Source organism: Erigeron canadensis, chromosome 5 (assembly GCF_010389155.1).
Source record: "Erigeron canadensis isolate Cc75 chromosome 5, C_canadensis_v1, whole genome shotgun sequence".
Classification (NCBI taxonomy): domain Eukaryota; kingdom Viridiplantae; phylum Streptophyta; class Magnoliopsida; order Asterales; family Asteraceae; genus Erigeron; species Erigeron canadensis.
The window spans coordinates 34,832,865-34,856,781 of NC_057765.1; the positions used below are offsets into that span (position 1 = coordinate 34,832,865).

At 33.7% G+C, this 23,917-nt stretch overlaps 3 protein-coding genes across 3 annotated transcripts; all 3 read left to right on the forward strand.

Moving 5' to 3' along the window:
• The first annotated feature begins 335 nt into the window (after positions 1-335).
• Positions 336-3,242, forward strand: LOC122600861 (BI1-like protein). The gene is made up of 4 exons (XM_043773637.1): positions 336-721; positions 1,884-1,997; positions 2,092-2,249; positions 2,833-3,242. The coding sequence occupies exons 1-4, from the start codon at positions 436-438 to the stop codon at positions 3,037-3,039; spliced, it is 765 nt and encodes a 254-aa protein (XP_043629572.1). The 5' UTR covers positions 336-435; the 3' UTR covers positions 3,040-3,242.
• Positions 3,243-7,778: 4,536 nt separating this feature from the next.
• Positions 7,779-13,058, forward strand: LOC122601671 (cysteine-tryptophan domain-containing zinc finger protein 3-like). Its single transcript, XM_043774411.1, has 9 exons — positions 7,779-7,790; positions 7,900-8,250; positions 8,337-9,388; positions 9,464-9,801; positions 9,881-11,412; positions 11,621-11,778; positions 11,902-12,053; positions 12,175-12,323; positions 12,711-13,058. The coding sequence occupies exons 1-9, from the start codon at positions 7,779-7,781 to the stop codon at positions 12,930-12,932; spliced, it is 3,966 nt and encodes a 1,321-aa protein (XP_043630346.1). The 3' UTR covers positions 12,933-13,058.
• A 1,203-nt stretch (positions 13,059-14,261) lies between these two features.
• On the forward strand, positions 14,262-17,257 carry LOC122600782 (pollen receptor-like kinase 2). Its single transcript, XM_043773543.1, has 3 exons — positions 14,262-15,486; positions 15,779-16,163; positions 16,273-17,257. The coding sequence occupies exons 1-3, from the start codon at positions 14,563-14,565 to the stop codon at positions 16,923-16,925; spliced, it is 1,962 nt and encodes a 653-aa protein (XP_043629478.1). The 5' UTR covers positions 14,262-14,562; the 3' UTR covers positions 16,926-17,257.
• The last annotated feature ends 6,660 nt before the right edge of the window (positions 17,258-23,917 follow it).

Consider the following 23,917-nt stretch of genomic DNA (forward strand, 5'->3'; position numbering starts at 1 on the left):
CTCATTTTACATCAATTGTCTATTACTCTTACATTAATAACCACGTTTCTACCGTCACCACCACCACCCATCATTGCCGCCGGAAACATCCATTGCCATATGTGCCGCCACTACTACCATTGTCGCAGAATCATGTTGGCATACGTTCTATAATCAGCTATTTAGATCTCATATATAGAAAATGCAAAATTGACGAGACAACTGAAAAACTTTTGTCAACCGTTCGTTTTCAACCAAAGAGCACATTGGTGTTAGAAAAGTTGTATTGTTTTTTTACTTGCCTATAAAAAACCGAACCAAGTATATTCGGATCCCTAACTTAACCCAAATAACAAACCAAACCCACAAATTCACACGACTCACATATAAAAATATCTCAGGCCGGCCTTTCACTTCTTCAACAATCAACACACACACAAATTGATATCCATCAAGATGTCAAAAATGATGGAATTCACCAGAATAAACAGCTCAAAAATCGATGATGATGATCGTGAAGTACAAGGCGATATTGAACAAGGAACACTCTTATACCCTGGAATCAGCCATGGTGAAAACATCCTTCGTTGGGGTTTCATCCGTAAGGTTTACGGCATTCTCGCCGCCCAGATGCTCCTCACCACCGCCGTCTCTTTCTTCACCGTCCTCTATGCTCCCATCAATGAGCTCCTCCGCGGCAATTCTGGGTTGTTGATATTTCTTGTCTTCCTTCCTTTCATCCGTACGAAACCCTAATCCCTTTTTATATCTATATCTATATTTATGCAAGTGTGTATATTTCTGTTAGATCTGATATGTTATAAATTAAAATTGTCTGTAGATCTGGTGTTTATGTTTACAATTGTGATATTTTATAGATCTGTAATTGTAACTGACCACTGGTATATGTTTTATTTTTTTAATTTGTATTTTTTTTTTTGGTCTTGTTTTCTGTAATATGAGTGTGATTGATAATAGCCTTTTACGACTTTTGGGAGCTTAAAGCAACGAACTTGGAAAATAATAAAATAAGTTTTGTTTAAAAACGAAGATCCCGATACTCAAAATATAGTTTTTTGGCGTCTTTGAGTTGTTTTGGGACCATAAGTTTCTTCAATACCTAGAACCACGACATGCAGGTGTGCGGACTCCCTTCTTCACGCACACAACGAACTGAGTCTTTGTTGATGACGTTCCTTTTGAGTAGCTGGAGTTTGGTTAACTAGTTTGCGTCTGGAATTTAGGAAAGTTGGTGTCTTTCAAGTTCAGTATAGGAATTAATGAACTTTGGTACAACTCAACAAGAAGAATAGGTGTTATATGGTGTTATCTTAAGAAACTTTCCTTGATACAATTCCAAAGTTGGTGGGTTGGTGGATTTCATTGCAGCTTTATTGAAATGTTTTCGGTTTCATGCTCTGCTAATCTGAAGTTTATAGTCTCTTGTAAGAATTTTCCCATGAAGTCGTCTCCATTAACCTTGGGACTTGGTAGGATGACCAGTTGACCTTTTTGTACCTTCACACTTGATGGACACACAAATACTCAAAATCCAATGGTTTTGCATAATTTTTGGTGTATTAACTTTATTCTTTCACTAACCAGACATCAATGAACTCTAAGTATTACTTAAAAGGCGAAAGTTGGTTTGGTTGAATGGGTAACTGGGTTGGTAACAGCTCAAAGTGGATATGGTTGGAGTTCCAAAAGGCTGATACTTTCTGGGACAGGATGAAACAAATCCGGTTGGGCTGATGCCTTAGATTTGATGCTTTAGTATACATGACACCTACCAGTAGACCAATTTAGCAACATCAGCTATGATTACTAATCATTTTGTGCAATTACTGATCTTGTTTTTTTTTTTTTTTTTATTGTATGAAACATTGGGCATTTTGTTGCAGTGTTGTGGCCGTTGCATGTATATCAACAAAAGCATCCACTCAACTTGGTCTTCCTCGGGCTCTTTACTGCGTCTCTGAGTCTCACTGTTGGTGTAAGCTGTGCCAACACCGATGGTACTTGTTCTTGACTCCGTCTCTTACTCACAAACATGATTTATACATAATATAAGATCTTGTGTTAACAAATATCCAATTTAAATATATGCAGGAAAGATCGTGCTAGAAGCTTTGATTTTAACCTCTGCAGTGGTTTCATCTCTTACCGCATACACTTTCTGGGCATCAAAGAAGGGAAAGGACTTTAGCTTCTTGGGACCGATTTTGTTCACCAGCCTTGTTATTCTCCTCGTCACTACTTTTATGCAGGTACACTCTCTCTCTCTCTCTCTCTCTCACACACACACACACACACACATACACACACACAATCTCATGATTAAATACACAATACAACTTTTAGGTAATAATGATGTGATAGACTATTCTTATTCCAATTTGTCTAATGGGTTTATGCAAGCGCTTATTGCACAATTCCTCGTGGTCTGGTCAAACTCTATACTTCCACAGATTGGGCATGGCCTTTGAAGAAGTTCATGTCATCTAGTTGTTGATTTGCCAGATGGGCTGTTGGGTAACAGGAAAAAAAAGGGTTTTGGTCAAAACAGATTGTGCTGGGTTTGGCCGACCCATTGACACATTTTGGAGCTGTTTGATTAGTAATTATCTTTAACCTATTCCATGCTAACTCATAAAAAAATCTATACATGATGTTGTTAGCATTTTTGTGCACAAGAGCCGATTTTTGACACGCTCAACCCAGTTGATTCGTTTTCTTTACATGGGTTGATATTGTCTATCTCCTGGGTTTTGCTTCACAATTTTTCTCCACAAATAAATTTATTCTAACTAGTTTTATATGGTCTTGTCAATGTATGGATTTGTGGTGTAGATGTTCTTCCCTCTTGGACCTGCAATGAATGCCATTATCGGTGGATTTGGTGCTATCTTGTTCTCGGGGTACATAATCTATGACACCGAGAACTTGATTAAGAGATTTACTTACGATGAATACATTTGGGCATCTGTCACTCTTTATCTCGACATACTAAATCTGTTCCTTACAATCCTAAGAATGCTGAGACAAGGAGACAATTAGGCATTATGGTGTGTGCTGATACTGGTTTGCTTAAATAACTCCTGGGATGCTTGAACATTTATCTTTTATGGAATTATAAAGACGATACATTCTGGTAAAATATTATATCTGCATTTTGATAACGAGCAAATTATGATCCGTAACATGTAAGTATTGTAATCAAATTGTTCTTTGTGGTATACTTGAACATTATATTTCTCCTAGGTCTTGAACCAACAGTGTTCTGCTTACTTTTATGTATGTGAATATGGATGGTTATGCTACCCAGGTGAGTGAGACCTATTTGCAGGTGGTTGAGGTGGCAGAATGGGTGGGTCAAAGGATTTGATTTGGATGGATTGACCATTTGACCTACAGTAATTTTTTGTTTGTTTTTAAAAGAAGTATAGATAAATAATGTACTATAAAATCTATATTGATGCATGATACAAGTTTTTGGCTAAGGTATAGATTGTCAAATTTTTATTTTGAAGGGTTAACAAATCTTATTTTATATCGATATAAACAAGTAAACAACTACTAAGGTGTAGGTTACATTGCCATATACTTGCAGTAATCCAGATCAACAAACATACATCACCAAGCAAAGATAAAATAGACCCCTAATTGAAGGTTAGATTGTAAGATGGTAACCAAACATCCAAAGCAACTTTCATTGCAGTGGAAGGCTGGAAGCAATTGCTTTTATAATGGAATTTGACTCAGAAGTCAGAACTTTCACGCTCCAGCAATTATCGACATTTTTATTCCCAGACAACTTATGTTGTATTATATTAACTTCTTATCACTTGTGCACAACTGAGGTTTGAATTTAGTGGAAGACATTGTACTTGAGAGCTCCCCCAAAGGTTCACACCATCACACTTATAACGCTTATAATATTATATCGATATGTTATTATATCACTCTTAAGAACTTACTAACCTTTTATTTTTCTCTCAAACGGTTCATATTGGAAGTTCGAAACTAGAATCCATCATTATATAACTTTCACTAGTAAACAAAAGTACTTTACATCACATTTCGTTAAGTTAAAAAAACACATTTTATTGATGATAAAACTTTAACTATAATTTTTTTCTAATTATATCAATATATCATCTATTACAATAATGGAATATTGAAAAAGTCATTTTATGAGAGTGAGAGACTGGTTTGTTGACCTCAAAAGTCAAAACAACGCATATACCTTAGTTGCTAGCTAAGAATAGTAATTTGCTTGAATCATGTTTTCTAAATTAAATACTTCATTTAACGACATTGACTTAATCCTAACTTTGTCATTAACGTCTCTCAAGACATGGTAATCACGCCTTCCAGCCTTCGTAACCATTAATCCTTTCTCTCATTCATTACCATTTACCATTACCCTTACCTAATACTAAGTGATATCCGCGCAATACAACGGCAGCGGTGGCGTGGTAGTTATTGATATCAAAGTAATTGATGTAAAAAAATGTTGTAATTATTTTACAAGTTGAATGTTGTATGTTCTAAATAATATTATTAATGATATTATAAATATATTAGGTAAACTATAAAATAAGTAAATCTCCGGACCATACAAGTGCTCGTCGAGCCCACGTGAATGGTTTGGTTAAGATATGCCAAATTTTCACCAATTAAAAATATTTAAATTAGTGTAGAGTAGTTCATTATTTAGAAAGAGAATTTGTTTGTTTTATAAATAAAAACTACATTTTGTTCTTTATATCTATAAATCTTTATGAAGAGTCTTTAGCTATTCTTTTATGGTATTATTTTACTTACATTTTCAATATACAAAAAGTTTAAACTACCCTTACTATTTAATATCTAATTGAGATTTTTTTTAAAATATCGGCCGTACTTAATATTTTCTTAATCATCATATTTAATAATCAATTTAACAAATATTTAAAATGTAATTTATGAAATAACTTAAACTATTAGTAATTAAAAAGCACATAAAATATTATAAGTTAATTGATGGATGGATCCTACAATGATGCATGGATCCTGTGAGACCAGAGTTCGAGTCTGAGCAGACAAGGTTTTACCTCTAATTTAACGTCGTGCCTGCTGTAGTGGTTAAATTGATGAGTTTTTCCTCCCATGTGATCCCTGACTTTGTGGATTAGTCGCTAGTGACTGCCTGCTTGTATGTATGTAACAGCTAGCCGTCCCGTAACACGAACGTTAAAATAAAAGTTAATTAGTGCCCCAACGCATTTAATGAAGTCAAAGTTTCTTTAAATATATAATCAAGTATTTATGATTCATATAAAAATAGTAATTAGTGCCCAAAAGCATTAGTTAACAAATCTTATAAAGTATTTAACATTTTTGTTTACAATAATCTTAAAATGTAAGAATATATATAGTCATGAGACGCATGTTATAAAGTTTTTTAAACCAATACAAGATAATTAGAGTTTTATGTATTCATCTAGACTAAATGATGAGTTTATTTCTATTCCTTATAAATTTAAGACTGGATGATGGAAATAGAAAATATTGTTTGGATTATATTTAAAATATTTTATACCTTATCATTTAATTTATTATATAAAAATGTGATAAATGATGATAAACTTACAAACTAAATACAAACAAGAATTTATAAATACATCTTTCCACCAATCAAATCATTTTATTATATTTTTATCACTTTTCTGTATGTTTCTTTATTTAATGGTTTACATCACACGTCATATCTCTATCTCTATATATAATAAAAGAAGATTCTTATGACATAAACATTTTATAAAAATAATCATGTGTTACCTCCACATTTTTTCTTAAAGCTTGATTTTTTTTTGTTTAATTTACTTACGATGTCATAAATAGTTTCAGTCATATAATTTATTTTATTTTTATAATTTATGATGTAATTGTATAACAAATGTTTTTTTTTGAAAATTATAATAATTTTATCACAGCTTTAATGGTGATGATACATTTTTTAAAAATTTTAATTAGTATGTCCGAGTTAAACTCGAGGTAATTAGCTAGTGTATTTGTAAAGTTCTGTTGTTCCATAAACATATTATCATTTTTTTTTAAGGTTAAAACATATAGAATCACACATACATATTAAAATCTTGGGCCAAAGATAGTTGAAAGAGAACTAGAAAAGGAATTGAATTGAAATTCAAAAGCCCAAAGAAGTAAAATATATTAAAACCCCAAAACACCCTTCTCCCCCCTCTTTTCTTTCTTTCTTTTTGTACCATCACAGCAACAAAATATACATGTAATAACAATAATAATAATTACAAACAAAAATTAAAACCCAAAAATCGAAACCCAAAGTTTCCGATCATCTGCGCCACAATCCATTAATCAAATTCCTCAGTCTCTTAAAATTATCATTAACTTTAGTATTTTACACATATATATAATTTCCATAATTATATACATATATACTTACACATATATACGTATCGTTTTTAATATTAATTTCTATTTTCGATCAAGTTAGGGTTCTCTGACAGTGTTAGAAGAACCTCATTTGTGTTTTTTTAGGGTTTTTAAATTTTTAATTTTTTGAAAATTTTAAATTAATAAGAGTGGTACTTAGTGTAATGTGATCAAATTATGTTGGACTTTCGGATACGAGGTTAGGGTTTTTAGGGGGGGTGGGTGTGTAAAATTTTTTAGGGTTAGGGTTTAGAGAGATGGAAAATACTGAGCTTGAAGAAGGTGAGGCTCGTTTTGCCGATAATAATGATCCCGATATCGCTCTCTCTTACGTTGTAAGAGTTTTGACCTTTTTTGTTGTATAAAATTTTGAAAAGTTTTAGTTTTTTTGTAATAATGTGCTGTTATGTTGTTGAAAGTGGAAACTAGAAGTTAGAAATTGGACTCCTTGTCATTTTTTGGGTTTTAGAGAACTACATTGGTTGGACTATCGAAAAAAACTTAAAGAAAATAACCTGCATTGTTGATTGGGTTTATGAATGTTGGTCATTGAGTCGAGGGTTCCGGATTGTTAATGGTTTCGGAAGCTTTGATTTTGAGTACCAAATATAACTAAGAACAAAATGTGATAAAAGTATGACTCAAACTGAACTTGTGGATGGTCCGTTTTACTAAATTTGAGACGTTTTTATGACAATGAGTTCTGATCTGGTTTAGCTTATTTCAAGATGGCATTTTGCTTATTTAGGATTTGTTATATAAATGTGGTTGTGTTTAGACACATACTAGTTTGTGCTGATGCATTTTGCTGAGCTAAAATTACTGATGTTGTCAGGAATAAGTTTTGGTTATATCGTTTGGCAAATTTGGTCAATCAATAGGTTGTTATATGTAGATGACCAATGTATTTTCCGTTTGTTGAATATGGTATAGTATATTTTGATACAGAAGGTAAGAGGAAAATGTTTGTGGGCCCTTCTATGAAACTGATTTTGATGTTTATAAATTTCTCTTTGCAACTATTATTTGTCATCCTTTTTAATTGTCGCCGAGTGTTAGTAACAATTATGTTTTGCTTCCGTTAGGGAAAGAGGCTCGAAAATGTCTTGGGTCATTTTCAGAAAGATTTTGAAGGCTTGTATACTCCAGAGTTATTGGGTAAGCCACCCATAATTAAACTTTTCTACCAGAAAGTGACAACCCTATAACAAGTTTCTTGGCAGGGCCATTATATGGTAAATATGGATCATTTTTACCCGTAGAGAAGCATCCTCCCATACTTCCTACTCATGTGAAGCCTCTTGAGAAAGTTGTGAATCCTAATAGCCCACGTTCGTATGAAAATTTCCGTTTCAAGGTATATTGATCTTTTTTGTTACTTATATTTGTATTTGTTTATGTTTGGTTGATTGGGAATTTTTGTTTTAGTTGACATTTCTGGATTGTTTTACCATTTAGGCTACTCCTTTAAATCCAGTCACACCCGCATGCCCTGCAAGACCAGCTGCTGCGTCAGATCAGCCCAACAAAATTCTTGATTTAAATCAATTTTCTGCTGTTGATTTGGCTAGCCAAGATGCATCAAAAACCGAAACCACTACCAGTAATTTGGCCAACCCAAGTGTGAAAAGGTCAATGAAGGTTCGACTTAAAGTTGGTTTTGATAAATCTAAAAGGGTAAAAGATGAACTTTTGAGTGGTCTTGGACCACTTACTTCTTCTTCCTCAACGGGGATTAATGCCGATGATTTTGTGCCACCAGTTGACTCCCATGATAACCGTTTTGGTTCTGCTAGCACTATACTATGTGTAAGTATGATTGTCCTTATCTTACTATTGCTGTCTTATATTTGTTAAGGTTTATTTACCTGCCTCTTATTGTTGTCATGCTGTAGGATATGACCTCTATCTTTGTCCCTGGAAACCAGCTAGTGTCACCGCTAAATGAGAGTCTACTTTGCTTACCAAAAGTGGAAAGAAATAGAAGTGCTTCCATATTTGTTAATGTTTCATCTTCTGTTCTCAGAGAAGTGAAGCAGATGGAAGGAAAGGAAGTAAGTTCACAAGGTAAAAGTAAATCTGTTGTAGGAACTAAAAACAAGAACTGTCCTGGTGCTGAGGGTGATAAGGCTACATTTTCAGAAAAAGATGCGAAAACAGAATCCCTTGACAGAAAACAGGGTTTGAACAATGATTTCAAAGTCAAGCTGTCATCCGGCTCTACATCTAAAACAAATCAAGCAGCAGCCAGGAAAGTCATACCTGTAAAGAAACGAGAAACGCAAAGAGAATTGATTGAAGACAAATTGTTCAGCCCTGATTTTACCAGCAAGGAGTTAGATGGAAGCTATGAACAGAAACATGTCAAAAAGCTTTCACTTGATTCAGAGGGAAGTGGCGGGATCAAAGGCAATGTGGTTTGTTCAGTTTATAGAAATGACCCTGATGTTTTTAACCATGAGACATGTCGTTTTGAAGAGAAAGATTCTCCTACAGCCATCAAACATGAACAACATGAAGCAAAAGATTCTCAAAGTGTTGAGAAATGGCCATCTGCAAGAAATATTAAGTTAATGGGAGTTCCAAAGGTCAGAATATCTAAGGAAAACTCGATGTCCAGTATCTCTGGAGCAGAGAAAGACAAAAAGAGTGGTCTAAAAGATATTGTGAGGGTGCGTAATAGCTATAAAGAGATACTTGAAAGTAGTGTGGACGACCATATACAAACACAACCATCAGAATTGCCTACTGGCAATGAGGCGGTAAAAGAACAGGTTGAGAAAAATGATCTTTCTGTGCCCTTCCTTCAGCAAGCAGTTGGGGGTTCAGAAGTTCCTTCAGACCATTGGGTATTATGTGATCGTTGTGAGAAATGGAGGCTTCTGCCTATTGGTATCGATCCAGAGAATCTGCCTGATAAGTGGCAGTGTAGCATGTCAACATGGCTGTGAGTTCCTATCTGTTTTCTTTGATATTATATTCAACTTTTTCAGGTGAACAACGGATTCTGTATATTATGTAGGCCTGGCAAGAACTATTGTGATATCATTCAGGATGAAACCACAAGGGCAGTTCAGGAAATGAATCTTCATATACTTTCTCAGAATCAGAACAGCCTTCAAGTTAATAAAGTGCATGCTGACCATATGAACTCAAATGTTAATTCAGAGATCATGCCTAGTAGATTAAAGAAGAACAATCTCAGACCTGAAGTTAGCAACCCCAGTCTGATAGAAACTTCACATTCATCAATGGAGTTTAGACATAAAAGAAAAAGTTCGAGTCATGCAAACCAGCCATTGTGGGAGAAAGATAAAAAACCTGTTGATGCAGGAAGACATGTTGCTAAAGTGAATGGAGGTGAGTATGAAGAATACAGTGTATGTATGTTGTTTAATGTGATAACTTTACTAATATATCCCTATGCAAAATGCCGCAGGTGATCCGATGACTAAAAAATTGAAAGTAAAGACAGAGTTTGATGGGTATGAAACTGTAACTTTAAATACGATCAAGACAGAAAGTGAGAGAGATGTGGAAAAAGAAAGCGAGCAACTGTACTCTAGCCATGGAGGTCGTTGGCCAAGGGAAAGGTTGGTAGTTACTGTCAAGAAAGAGGCAGAATGTACTCGCTCCTCCTTGCAAAGTATATTGACAGATAAAAAATTGGAAATGCATGCAAAGAAGAGAAAGTTGAAAGACTGGCAGGAAAGTCAACATTACTCAAACATATTGGAAAGCAGTGAAGATAGAATAGGTAGTAGGAATGAGAAGAGATTAAAGACTTCTAACATTGAGGTAAAAGATCGAGGAAAAACAATGAAAATCAAGCTATCGGCTAGTAAAGAGAACTTGGTTGACACAAGTCACGAGAAGGATACATATATAGAAAAAGTGGCTCCTAAGGATTTGGAATCTAAGCGAATTTTTCTTGCTGCTACTTCAAGTTCTTCAAAAGTTTCTGGTTCTTGTAGACGGGCCAGTTTTCAAGAAAGGAAAGGGTCACCTGTAGGGTCAGTTTCATCATCTCCTATCATATCTCTTAATTTGGGCAAGCTTTCACCTGCTGGAAGAACCATCACAAGAAAAGCTCATGCGGAAAGTGGTACTGGGATTGAGATTCCAAGAAAAGACATATGCGGAAGTCAAAGATCTGGCGGCAAAGTGGATCCCAAGCATAAAGAAGCCTCCAAGTTTAGAAATAGTCTTAGGATGAAGCATGACACTGAGATTGTTCCTCGTAAAATTTGCATGAAAGGCATTGGTATTGGTTCTATGATTCCACAGAGTTCTGGGAAGGGATCTTTACCAATGTCTAAGGATAAAGATGAAAGACCGACTGTTCAAAAAATAAAGCTAAAGGCACCTGATTCTTTGCCTGCTCAAGAACCGTTTCCAAATAAAATCAGAAAGGTTGAAGTGGATGTTGAAGTAGTAGGTGATGTGAGACGGAAATGTTTAATTGATTCTGGCGTTGGCAAGAAGATTCCTAGAAAACGAACAAGTGAAAGTCTAGGAGATGAGAAACCGACATTATTGACAGAGCATACTGAATGTGAATTTAAATTGGGTGAAACGAATATTGTAGAAATGACTTCAACTGTAAAAAATGATTTGAGAAAAGCATTTGTGGGTGACATATCAAAGAGGAGGGACTTAAACGAGGTAGAGCCAAAAGCGGAGGCTAGCCCATCCTCTGCAGCTAAGCAAAGTGAATCAGCTATTGTTTGCCATCCGCCATCTAGATCCTCGGAAACAACCAGTTTGGATGTTTCTGGTCAAAATGAGTCAAAGATTATGAAACATCCAGGAGATGCTGCTAATCAGAATGCTAAAACTCTTGTGACTGATTCCGGTACCATGAAGGATCTTGGTGTTATTCATTCCTTGAAGGAGCATGCATCTAGCCAAGCTGCTTTGACTGCCTTTAAAAGAGCCGAGGAGTCAAAGGACTACGCTGATCGTTTAAAGGTTTGTATTCCTTGCTTGATGTCATAATATTATAGGGATTATAAGGCGTTTGAATTTGTTTTTTGTCTACTTTAGTCATATATTATATATTTTTATTAGACGATCATGCTTCTGCTGTTTGTCTCATTTATAGAAATACGAGAATTACGGACTAGTGCTGCTATTGTGATTTCTTCAATATTATTCTAATCTATCTTATATTATGCAGATTTCTGGATTTGATTATGAGTGCACAAATGCTTTCCTTGACTGTGCGTTGAGGTTTCTTTATGCCGCTTCACTACTGGAGGCCTGCACCACTGATTTTAGCAAATCCAAAGGTGTGGATCCAATATATGTTTATAGCACTTCCGCCAGACTTTCCAAGTAAGTAAAAGTTATACTTGCTATTGGTATCTATATTTATTTGTTTATGTTTATTATAAAATTTGAATGTCACTAGTAGCATGCTTAAATGCTCTAGCTCATGACTTTTATAAAAAATTGCAGGGTTTGTGCTCAAGAATTTGAGAAACAGAAAGAGATGGCTTCTACAGCATTGGCTTATAAATGCATGGAAGTGGCATGTATGAGGATAGTCTATTGCAAGAGTTTGGTGACCAGACAAGACTTGCAAACAAGTATGCAAATGGTTACTCAGGGTAATGCCCAAGTTTAGCAATTTAATAATCAGAGATTTAGCAATTTAGCCTACCCGTCTTGTTTGGCACAAAGGCTATATTTTTGTTCCATCTGTACCAACATAAATTGTCACCCATGTAGGTGAGTCACCATCTTCTTCTGCATCTGATGTTGATAATCTTAACAATCAAGCAATGGCGGATAAGACCATATTGTCTAAGATCGTTGCACATCCTGGAAACCATTCCGTTGCTCGAAACCAAGCTAACTTCACGAGGCTGTTTGATTTTGTAAGTTCATACTCTTATGTGCTTTGGATATGCGTTTTGGCATCTAACATCTGGTTATTGTGAGTTTGTGACTTGAAGTTGCAACAAATATTATATGATGTTGTAATAGAAAGTATTTTCCTTATGGTTATACTTTTATTTGGGAGTCAAATGATCAGTTTTGAAAGAATCAATTTCAGACCATCTGTACCAACACAAATTTTAGGTGGGTAAAGCGTAATAAGTTATGTCCCTGTTAATATTCTCACTAAAGTCAGTTTTGGTCCTTAATATTACATAATTATATTTCCAAAACATACATCATAACAACCCCTTAATGACCCTAAAGCCTGTATGCTTGTTCGGATTCTTGAAGCTTAATGTACTTTGGTTTTAATTAATTTGCAGACAAGCGACGTCAGTCTAGCGATGGAGGCTTCTATGAAATCACAGAATGCTTACAAAGCTGTAAGTTCAGTCCCACCAGAAGTTCAGAAAAAAGAATTGATTGCTTCAATCAAAAGAGTTGTTGACTTCAGCTTTCAAGATGTAAAAGAAGTTGTATTATTGGTACAAAATGCACGTGAGGCCATTAATCGTGAAGGCTTCAAAGGCATAAACAGGCAGTAATTAGCAGCAGAGCTGTATATAACATTTCGGCATCATTTTTGACCTATCTGTACAAAACAAGATCGGGGATTACAACATTAAATTTAAAAGTTATATCATTTTTGACCGAGGTATAAATTCACCCTTTAGCACTTAGTGATGGTGGTGAGTATGTGAGATGGAATTAAGGAGAGGCTTTATGTAGCTTTCAGAACATGATACACCAAATTGGTGTTGGTTCTTACCTTCAGATCGTAAATTAGAGCTCAACATTTTGTAGAATTTGTAATAGAATTTGGATTCTGTAGGACCTGATGTTTTTTGACCATCAAAAGACACTTGGTCAAAAGTTTCCTATTTTGTAGTCAACTGATTAGGACCTGATGGAAGGCCTTTGGCCTAGTGGTATGACGCTAAAGTAAATGAAAGGTTTTAGCTTCAACATGGGCAATGGTGTTGTGGACTTGTGGCCTAAGCTTGATGATATTGAATGCAAATAAAGTAGAAAATAGCAATGAAATAAGCAATAATCTCAAATAGTACAATACTACAGATACAATGGTAACAGTTTTGTTGTCCTTTTTTTTTGGTGTCATGTTTGATAGCGTACTAATAAGATGCGTATAGAGCTTAGAGCTAATGCTCATAGCCAAAGTCGCCAGTGGTGATATCTTTTCGAGCATCATGTGGTTTTAACTTTTAAGTAACTAATTGAATGTGAAGAGACAATCGGCGATCACACCCAAAAACTTTCACATGGTTTGTCCTTGTTATATTTCTTTACATATAAAATGTTACTAACTCGTCAGTCCTGCAACAAGCACAATCCTCGTCTTTAGTTGTCAACTAAGTTTGGAATGGGGATGATGACGGTGGATGTAATCTGAAACCAGCAAAAAGAAATCTAGTTAGGGTTATATATAATTGATTGAATGTTTAGGATATAACTCATGATTTTTAACTTTTAACAAGCTATCGGAATAAGACTTGAATCTGGATGGAATATTCCAAAGTCATTGACAAATAATTTATATATTATTTCTATGAAGTCTAAAATATACTGTAAATGCTAACCTCTTAAACCAAGTATATAATATAATATAATATGAGAAAGAATATGAGACTGTTAGACACTCAAGTTGGGTAAAAAAACTTCACATATATTTTTTTAAATCATTAAAAACATAGGGGCCAAGTATTTAATCAAAATATTAAATAATTTGTATGTGAGTCACCCAAATTGGGTGCATAACCGTCCTCGCTCTTCCCATATACGAGTAATATATACTTGAAAGATTGCTATCTTTTTACATATTGATCTAGATTGCTATCTTTCTTTTTACACTTGGAAAGATTTCTCTACAGTTACACTTATCCATCTTCTCCGCTCTAATATATTTAAAAAGATACCCAACAAAAGTTCTCAAAGAAGATAACTGGATCATGTGATGGTGGTATCCTTACATCACAGGAGGGAGGTTGAAGTTGCATTTTCAAAAGGCTGACTAGATTTTGGGTTTGACTTTTTCATTCATCACTGTTATTGATTTTGACAATTTATTAGTTATTTAACATGTTCTATACCAGAGGCCTCTAGCTACTTGTAGTTCTTGATCAGCAATTATTACTTGTGTTTGACTTTTATCTGAACATGAACAAGATGATGCCTTTCATAAAACACTTTGAACACCTCCAAATTCAGCTAGAGCTTATCAAATCAGCAACAAATAACTTTTCTGATGACCATTGTATCGGAAAAGGGGGATTCGGGAACGTGTATAAGGCAGAACTCGCCCTTTCCAAGGGGCTAACCATGGTTGCCTTAAAGCGCTTAAATCGTGCTTTTGGACAAGGCGACCCTGAGTTCTGGAAGGAGGTCACTATGCTTTCTGTTTACAGACATCAAAACATTGTTTCTCTGTTAGGGTTTTGTGACGATAGTGGAGAAAAGATTCTTGTATATGAGTTTGCACCTAGGAGAAGTTTAGACTTGTATCTTGACAAAGATGAACTAACATGGGCTCGACGCCTTCATATTTGTATTGGAGCGGCTCGTGGGCTAGCGTACCTTCATGGTTCCGTAGGGACACAACAGCAACGTGTATTGCATCGTGATATTAAAAGTTCAAATATCTTATTAGATGAAGATTGGAATGCCAGAATCTCCGATTTGGGTCTATCCAAATTTGGTCCTGCTAACCAACAATACACGTTTCTTGTCTCCAATGCAGTAGGCACAATTGGGTATTGTGATCCGCTGTATGTGGAGACTGGATTATTAACAAAAGAATCTGACGTTTATTCTTTTGGAGTGGTGTTATTTGAGGTATTTTGTGGCAGGTTGTGCATTGGAAATGTCAACAATAAGAAAGTACCTTTAACAGGATTGGTACGACAGTTCTACGAACAGAACAAAATAGATGAGCTTGTTTATAGTAATATCAAGGATAAAATAAATCCTGATTCACTCAAGGCCTTTACAGTGATTGCTTATAAATGTTTGAATAGAGACCAGGAAACACGTCCTTTAATGACCGAGGTTGTGAAGATGCTTGAAAATGCACTTAATTATCAAGTAAGTTTCCTTTATATACCATATGTACAACAATTTTTGTGTATTCATCATAGCCCTGATGTTGGCTAAAAGCTACAGCTAGTATGCTAAAAACCACAACATTTTTGCTGATTTATTGCTTAAGATATCTTATATTGCCAAAAAGTTGAGAATTAAAATTCTAAGAGTCGACTTGCGTCTTTCCTTTCATAAGATCTATTAGGGCACATTATGTTTTGATATAAATGTTTACAAACAATAGTTTCGAAATAATTGTTTTGACCATTCGATATGAATTCGTTTGGTATTGCAGAAGGGGATCCAGACACAAGACCACCAAGAAAAAAATAATATAACATATGACAAATGCGAGACGTTTCACTTCATGAGGGCAGGTAGGCAAAGGTTTGACTTGAAAGATCTTCTAAGTGGTGAAGCTGAAGTATTAGGAAAAGGAAGTTTGGGAACTTCGTACAAGGCAAGACCTTTGGGCGTAGCATCAGATTATGTTGTCAAGATATTCAAGTTAGACAGTATCAAAGAAGAAAAAATAGACTTCCATGCACATATGATGATGTTGGGAAGTATGTCACATCCCAATCTACTATCGTATGTGGCTTGTTACTATGACGATGGTGATAATAGGCTATCGGTCACAGATTTTGCTGTCAATGGTAGCTTGGCCAGTCATCTTCATGGTATAAGTTGCTTACTTACAGATAGATGAAACCTGACAACGTACAGTACTTAATAATGGTATCTTGATATATGATCTTTAATAATTTATCTTGTTTTGTCCATCTACAGATAAACCAAAAGATGGTGAGCCAGGATTGGATTGGCCAACACGATTAAAGATAATCCAGGGTATAGCAAGAGGGCTTGATTATCTTTATCACGAGTTTCCTCGCCTACCTCTCCCTCATGGCCACTTAAGATCATCGTCTGTGCTACTTGACGAAGCTTTTAATCCCCTTTTAGCAGACTATGCCCTATTACCTATTTTTACTAAGAATGAAGCTAAAAAACACTTTATGGCCTACAAGTCACGTGATTTCACTCAAGATGTACGTATGACAAGGAAGACAGAAGTTTGGTGTCTAGGAATCTTGATACTAGAGATACTAACCGGTAAATTACCAATAAACTATCTAGAGCAAGGTGACCACGGAAAAAATGATTTGGGGACATGGGTGAGGTCTGTAGGGAAGGAAGAGTGGAGTGACAAGGTGTTTGATAAAAACATGAAATGGGCAGAGAACAACGAGATTGAGATGATAGACCTTTTGGAGATCGGGATACATTGTTGTGAACCACGTGTAGCGATGAGGTGGGATATGAAAAAGGCCATTGAGAAGATACAAGGGTTGAAGGAGAGGGAAGATGATGATGAAGAGTGCTCATCTGATTCAACCCAAGGAGAGGACTCGAGTGATACCCCAAGAAGAATACACAACTGACACAGCCCAAGGAGAGGACTCGAATGCTACTCGAGAGTATGTTAGAAAAGCTGCTCTCATGTTTGCGATTGCTGGGGGAATCGAGTTACCTGAGTAAGAATGTAAGTATCCATGACCAGATATCTCTTTGTATTGTGAATTTGTGATATCACTTTCAAAAACAACAATGAGACCGTATCTGTCTGGGTTAGACGAATTTGTTTTGAGATAACATGTAAGGTTATGGAATTTGACAGGAATCAAAAACCCATTGAACGTATTTCATGTTTTGTATATGTTTCAGCATTTTGTATTTAAAGACACTCAAATTAATGAGTTGTTTTCCTTGATCCTTTGATTTCATATTGTTTCGCAAACACGATCATGTTTTCCTGTTTCTATGCTCTGTTCCCTTTTTGTTCACCATGGATCACATCTTTTAGAAAATATTTCTTTTGAATTCTGATATTAGGAGCCGGGAAGCTATTCACTTAATAGACATATACTTTGTAAATCCAATCCATTTTCAACTGACATGACTAAATTACTAACAGAGTACTTAATTGATGCAGCCAAATGAGAGTACATATCGGAAAATTTGTGAGTGTTAACCCTTTTGTTTCTTATTCGACCAGAGACATTAACAAGAAATTTCCAAATACTTGTTTATTAACCAAGATATTTGCTTACAATGGGATGATGGATTGATGTAATGATACAATTCGGCCTCCCCCTCTCCCTGCCCGCTATATAGAGTTGGGATGACCTCTTAGGGTGCACGGAGTGCGGTGGTGAAGGAACCGGTACCGGTCTGGTACCGGATTGAACACCGCCCCGTCCGGCCGGTACCGGTGGGATGGGGAGGGTGGTACCGATTGTGGTACCTATGATACGACCGTTAGAAACATAAAAAAAATTAAAAAATTAAACAAAATGGGCCTACATCAAACGGTCGAAATTTCCAACATTTTCTTTCTTCTTCTTTTTTTTTTCTTTCTTCTTTCACCTTCTGTTCTTCTAATTTTTTTTTCTCCATTATTTTCATTTAACTGTTAATTTAACATACAACACACATAAAACATGGCAAACATGAATCTAAGGGATGTTAAGATGGCGATGCAAGCCCACATGGTCAACGACGACAGACACCGATCTCAAGTGAACACCGTCATTCAGAGTTTATCCGACAAGAAGGCGGCTTACCAAGCCGAAATCAACCAACTTGAAGCTCCTGGTCAGGTTCGAAACACTGCCGAAACTGAGTATGTTGTATATCTTCGACAGAAGATCGACTGGCTGAACAAAATAATTTTCAGCTTACCAATTAATGCCTCTTCCACTTTCACAGCCACGCTTGACCACACGTTATTCTCGCAAGGCAATGTCGGTGGTGGTCAGCATGTACATTATTATACTGATCCGGAGGAGGAGTACATATCTCCTCAATCCGGCGACGCTACCAGGTCTCCTATACATTCATCGTAACGACGACGACAATACTGTGAGCTCGGACAATTTCGAGTGTTAGGTTTATATAATGTTTTTAATAAATTTAGTAATATTATGTAATGTAATCTTTATTAATGATTTTAGTAAAGTAATGTAATGTAATGTTTTTAATGATTTTAGTAATATCTTAGTAATATTTGTTTTAAATTATTTTTAAGTTAAAGTTTTAATATTGTTTGAATAAAAATAAATAGAATAAATAGAAAAGGGTGGGGAGGAACGGGGAAGCAATCCTTGCAATTAGGGAGTGATCGGGGAGGAGAAGAAAAAGCGAGGAGGGATGGCTGAGACACTCCCACCCCCTTAGATCTAAACTAATCATAAAGCCCAAAAACTATTACAATGTTTAAACATAAACTTACTCAGCAACTATATCTCAATACCATTACATTTTCCACATATCTATACTACTTAATAAAAATTCTAACCCCATATTGAAATATTAGAAAAAAAGAGACATGCGGAATCAGGGACAGAGCCAAATTTTTTTTTTTTGCGAGAGGGCAAATATAAAGTTGTTGTGTCATACTTTGTCCTATTTAAAAATATAACAAAAAATAAAAGTTGGACCTTGGCTTGAGAAAAGAATAATTAGCTATCACATATCTTTCCTACATGACTATTGTGTTTATTACTATTAGTTATCTGAGATAAAAATTTATTATATAGTTTGATTAGAAAATATGTCATTGTATTATTAATGTATAATACATTTACACATTCACCTGACAAAAAAACACTTTTTTAAACTTCTTTTTTCATTATAAATATTGAAAAATTGTCTTACTTATAGCGAGGTTATCTATTTATATAATTAAGAGAGATTAATTATGAAAAAATGACATGTATGATTTTTCATTATGTGTCATTGTTCCATTAATTTCTTAAATTTAAACATTCCATGTAATTTAAATTAATTCTAATCATTTATCCTAATCATCATTTTTATTGCCAATTTGTTCCTAAAACTATTACTAATATTAATTAATTAATTTAAAAGACTTCAAAATATACGTATATCTACTAATTTTAGTCTTTTAGATAATTATTAACATTAATAAATCTAAGATTTTCAAAATATACGTACATATTAATTTGAAATTTCCAAAGTATACATATACATAATAAAATTTTAAAATATATCTATATAACTAAGAGAGAATATGTTTTTTCTTGTGTGACATTTTTAGTTTTTTGCTACATTGGATTTTTAATTAGTTGTCATTTTTTCATTTAACTTGTTATATTTATGTTGTCATATAATCTTAATAATCAATTTTAATCTTAATCATCAATTATAATTTTAATCATTAATAATTATTTTTTATTTTTTTATGAGTACAAAATATTTATATACATTATACTGTGTTTTTTTTATTAATTCAATGATACTTATTTTTTTTTTCAAATGAAATTGTTTATTATATTATGTTTATTTTCCTTAAAGTATTTATTATATTATATATAAGAAATATATATCATAAAAATGATTTTCATGAATATTTATATTTCATTAGTCATGCTATAATATATTTGACGTAGTATCATATATTCATAAACTATAATTTTATTTTTTGCATAGTTCGTAATCCGATAATTTTTTATATTATCATAAATTTTGAATAATGATGTAACTATCAGTTATTGTATTTTTTTTTGTGTTCTAAGTTAGCCCCGCACAACGTGCGGGTTTAATCTAATTCATTTTTATATAGTATTATAAATTGTATTTATTTTTTTAATGTAATGCTTAATTTTATTTAATATAATTTTATATATTCTATAATATTATATATTAATAACAAACATTATATACATTATTATGGATTGTTAAATATCATAATGGATTTATCACTCCGAGAATTCTTATTCCAACTTTTTTTTTTCTTTCTAAACTCTCAATAAAGTACAATACTTTATGTATAGATTAATGAATGTATTTTAAGGAAATGTAAGTAGAAATAAGCACCCCTCTTAAAATCTTTTTAAACACGAAATTAAGGTGGTCAGGTGGGCAATTATTGATCATTGACAATTCAGTGAAAGATTAAACCTTTCTAAGTCATTCATATATAAAAACTTAAACAAAATTTTTTTTTTTTTTTAATGCAAGACTTGCATCTTTTTAAATTTACTTCTCTACGATATACTAGTCACCAAGAATGAATAAATAAATTGGTATATGGAGACATTTGAGACTTCCTTGGTTCATGTTAAAAAATGACAATGGGAGGAAACATTTGAGACTTCCTTGGTTTATGTTAAAAAATGATAATGGGAAAGACAAGAAAAGAGCCTTAGTATTCTTTTCATCATTAATGTCGTACTATATATATATATCAATTAAATACTAGTTAACAAAAGAAAAAAATGCTCTCTTGAAAAAGTTAAAAGTAATTTATTTTATTATGGATGTTCACATTTATGTTTTTTTTTTAAGGGTTGAAATCATTTGAAAACATCAAAATTGGTGAAAACTAAAAAACTTATCTCAACAAATTATTTTCAAGATCAAGATCTACTTTCTCTTTCTTCCCTCCCTCCTCATATCACGTTTTCCAAAAATCCGGCGGCGGCGACATCTCTGGCGATGGCGGCGACTCTTCTGGCGAGAATCAGTTTAGTTTTCGGGTAGATACTGTACGGGAGTTGCCCTCATCCATTCTAAACTGGTTGTCAAGGGACGCATATGAGAATCGTATAGATTTGATGGGTGGCGATCCAAAAGACGGTACGGGCTCCGCCCTTACCGGAGCCGTCGCCGGAAGAGGAGAGAGACAGATCTGGTGGTCGCCGTCTCCATCGCCGGAGGAAGATTGGTGGTCGGAGATAATGATGATGGTGGTAGCCGGAAATGAAAATGGTAGTGGTTGGAATTGATGGTGGAGAGGAGCAGCAACAACAATGGAAGAGGAGAGAAGAAGCTGGGCCATAGATCAACATTTTTGAATGGTTTAGATCTGTTTTCCAGTTTTCACAAAAAATTAGTTTTTAAATGAACAATTTTCACTTTAAATAAAATTATAACTAAACTATATTATATACGAAGTACCTGTACAGGCTGTACTTGACTATCATGATTAAAATATATACTTTATGTTCTATATATAATATTGAATTTTTTAAAAATATTGTGATAAATCATTTGGAAGTTACATAAACCATATATGAGAATGAGGATTGAAGAAGTGATTGGAAGTTACATAAACTATGGTTAATTAAGAAGTTATTCATTACCTAGTTTTACTACGCTCAATTTGTTATTTTGAGTAATGATTAATGAATAACAAACCAAACAACATTAAAGTCTTAATGATAATCATTTCCGTTCCTTATATCATATCGGGTTTTGTTAAATGAAGCCTTTAGGCTTTTCGTTAAGATGCATTAATTAGTTGTACACTTATCATAAAATTCAGAATGTAAGCTTTTAATATAGAAATGTACAATTTTTTTATACACATTAAATGAAACCTTAAGGTTTTGTTTAACATTTTTTATATTTTAATACATCCAACCAAGCACCCCTCATTCCCTCAAAGTCTTAGACAAAATCTTTGATGTAAGTAAAATATTTCCAAATGACATGTATTTCTTTAAAACAATTTTTTCTATGTAATTAGAGTTGATTATATAAAACATCAATCCCGTTGAACTAGCTAGTAAACATATTTTCTTTTATGATTTTACAGACGAAAATCGTCTATGTATCTAGGTCTTTTAATAAAAGGTAAGAATCAGTTAAACGTACTACTCTTGTACACGGAAGTAAAACGGTATAAAAAGACCTATTTTGACAAATAGCAAAATATGTTGAGATTCTTTATAGATAACCCTTCCACCATCTGAAATGAAGCCTACAATTAATAATAATGCAACTTGTTAGATATGATTAATATTTTTATGAAACAATAATGAAGGTTAACTAGAATAAGGTTAATAAAGACAACCTGGATTAAATTAATCGAAAATGAAGTTATGCATAGCTAATCATAGTTGACAGATAATAAAAAAACTATAAAAAAAAAAGAAGAAAAATAGAGATGGTTCAGTCGTGTACAAATAAAATATTACATTGCAAGAAATGTTGTGGATTTATTGTTTTGTGTGGTTGGTGGGTGATTTGGAAGTTCCGGGACGGAAATATCTTCTTGCCTAGAAGGAACAATTCTTTTGTTTATTGTTTTTTATTTTTGGTATTCGAATAAATGTAAGAAATGAGTAATGGCTGCTTGTACTCTTCAGATATACATACACACATTAAGTTTTCAGAATTTTTAAAAATCTTGTAATTTTGATTGATTCCGGCGATATTTCTAGCAATATCGTTTTTCCAACAACAAACTAGAAAGTGATGTACAAATTTTTCCGGAATATGATAAGAAGTATCATATATGTATTTCGTTTAAGCTTATCTGCGTACACAATGAAGTTCAATACGTTGACATTTCGCTCTCTCAACTCTGTTATTAAAAGAGTAAAATAATTAACTAGAAAACCTAAACAGAAAAATGGATCATTAGTTAAGATGAACTAGAAAAATTGCCCCTCTCAACGAATCAAAGGTACGCTGGAGATAACAGGCTGATGACTCCTAAGAGCGGAAACGATAATTCATGTTTTTACCTATGCTTTGAGATGTGTGATTAACTCCGGTGAGTGTTATAACTTCGATGAATTCTTGAAATCCGGTGAAATAGAGAAAAATAAAGAGAGAGGGAGAGAGAAACATAAAAGGACCTTAGGAACCACAAATGTGAAGGGATGACCATTTGTCATGTTTTTGGCGATACAACCAGTGTGTTAAATGACTATATTGTCAAAATGAATGGTTTTAATCTATCATCATGCTAAAGATTAATGGCTAAAAATGATTTCTTAACTTAAAAGTTAGAAGTTTTAAAATTTCTACATAGTGATAGACAATATATATTTTCTATATATGAGTATAGATTACCTTTTAAGTATGGGAAATGATATATCTATAACTACTTTTTTAATTCCATCTACAACAATATATGCATTGTACAGTTGTACAGTACTGTGTTGTAAAACATGTATAATTGTTGTATATAAATAAAAAGTAATGTAAATATATCACTCTTTTTTAAGTATTCATCTAAAAGTCCACTGTCACCCTTTTCCACGAATTTGATAGTCTATAGAATTAGTCAAAAGAGTGTAGTTTATTTATATACACGGATGTTGATATAAAATGGAACTAATATTTTCGTAACAATTTATACCATGCATATATATAAGATATATACAATACAATATACAATGTATATAGCTAAAAGTATATATTGTTAGGAAATCGATCAAAGTCCATTGACTTTGTTGTGCTTACGTTTTATTGATTGTTAACAAAATGATGCCTTTTATAAAACATTTTGAACACCTTCAAATACAACTAGAGCTTATAAAATCATCAACAAATAACTTCTCCGATGACCATTGTATCGGTAGAGGAGGATTCGGTAATGTGTATAAGGGAGAACTCG

Coding starts and splice junctions, on each gene's coding strand:
- LOC122600861 (XM_043773637.1), top strand. CDS start 436: ATGTCAAAAATGATGGAATTCACCAGAATAAACAGCTCAAAAATCGAT. Junction 722..1,883: donor TGTCTTCCTTCCTTTCATCC/GTACGAAACCCT, acceptor ATTTTGTTGCAG/TGTTGTGGCCGTTGCATGTA. Junction 1,998..2,091: donor AAGCTGTGCCAACACCGATG/GTACTTGTTCTT, acceptor AAATATATGCAG/GAAAGATCGTGCTAGAAGCT.
- LOC122601671 (XM_043774411.1), top strand. Junction 9,802..9,880: donor TGTTGCTAAAGTGAATGGAG/GTGAGTATGAAG, acceptor AAAATGCCGCAG/GTGATCCGATGACTAAAAAA. Junction 12,324..12,710: donor TCACGAGGCTGTTTGATTTT/GTAAGTTCATAC, acceptor ATTAATTTGCAG/ACAAGCGACGTCAGTCTAGC.
- LOC122600782 (XM_043773543.1), top strand. CDS start 14,563: ATGAACAAGATGATGCCTTTCATAAAACACTTTGAACACCTCCAAATT. Junction 15,487..15,778: donor AAAATGCACTTAATTATCAA/GTAAGTTTCCTT, acceptor TTGGTATTGCAG/AAGGGGATCCAGACACAAGA. Junction 16,164..16,272: donor CTTGGCCAGTCATCTTCATG/GTATAAGTTGCT, acceptor GTCCATCTACAG/ATAAACCAAAAGATGGTGAG.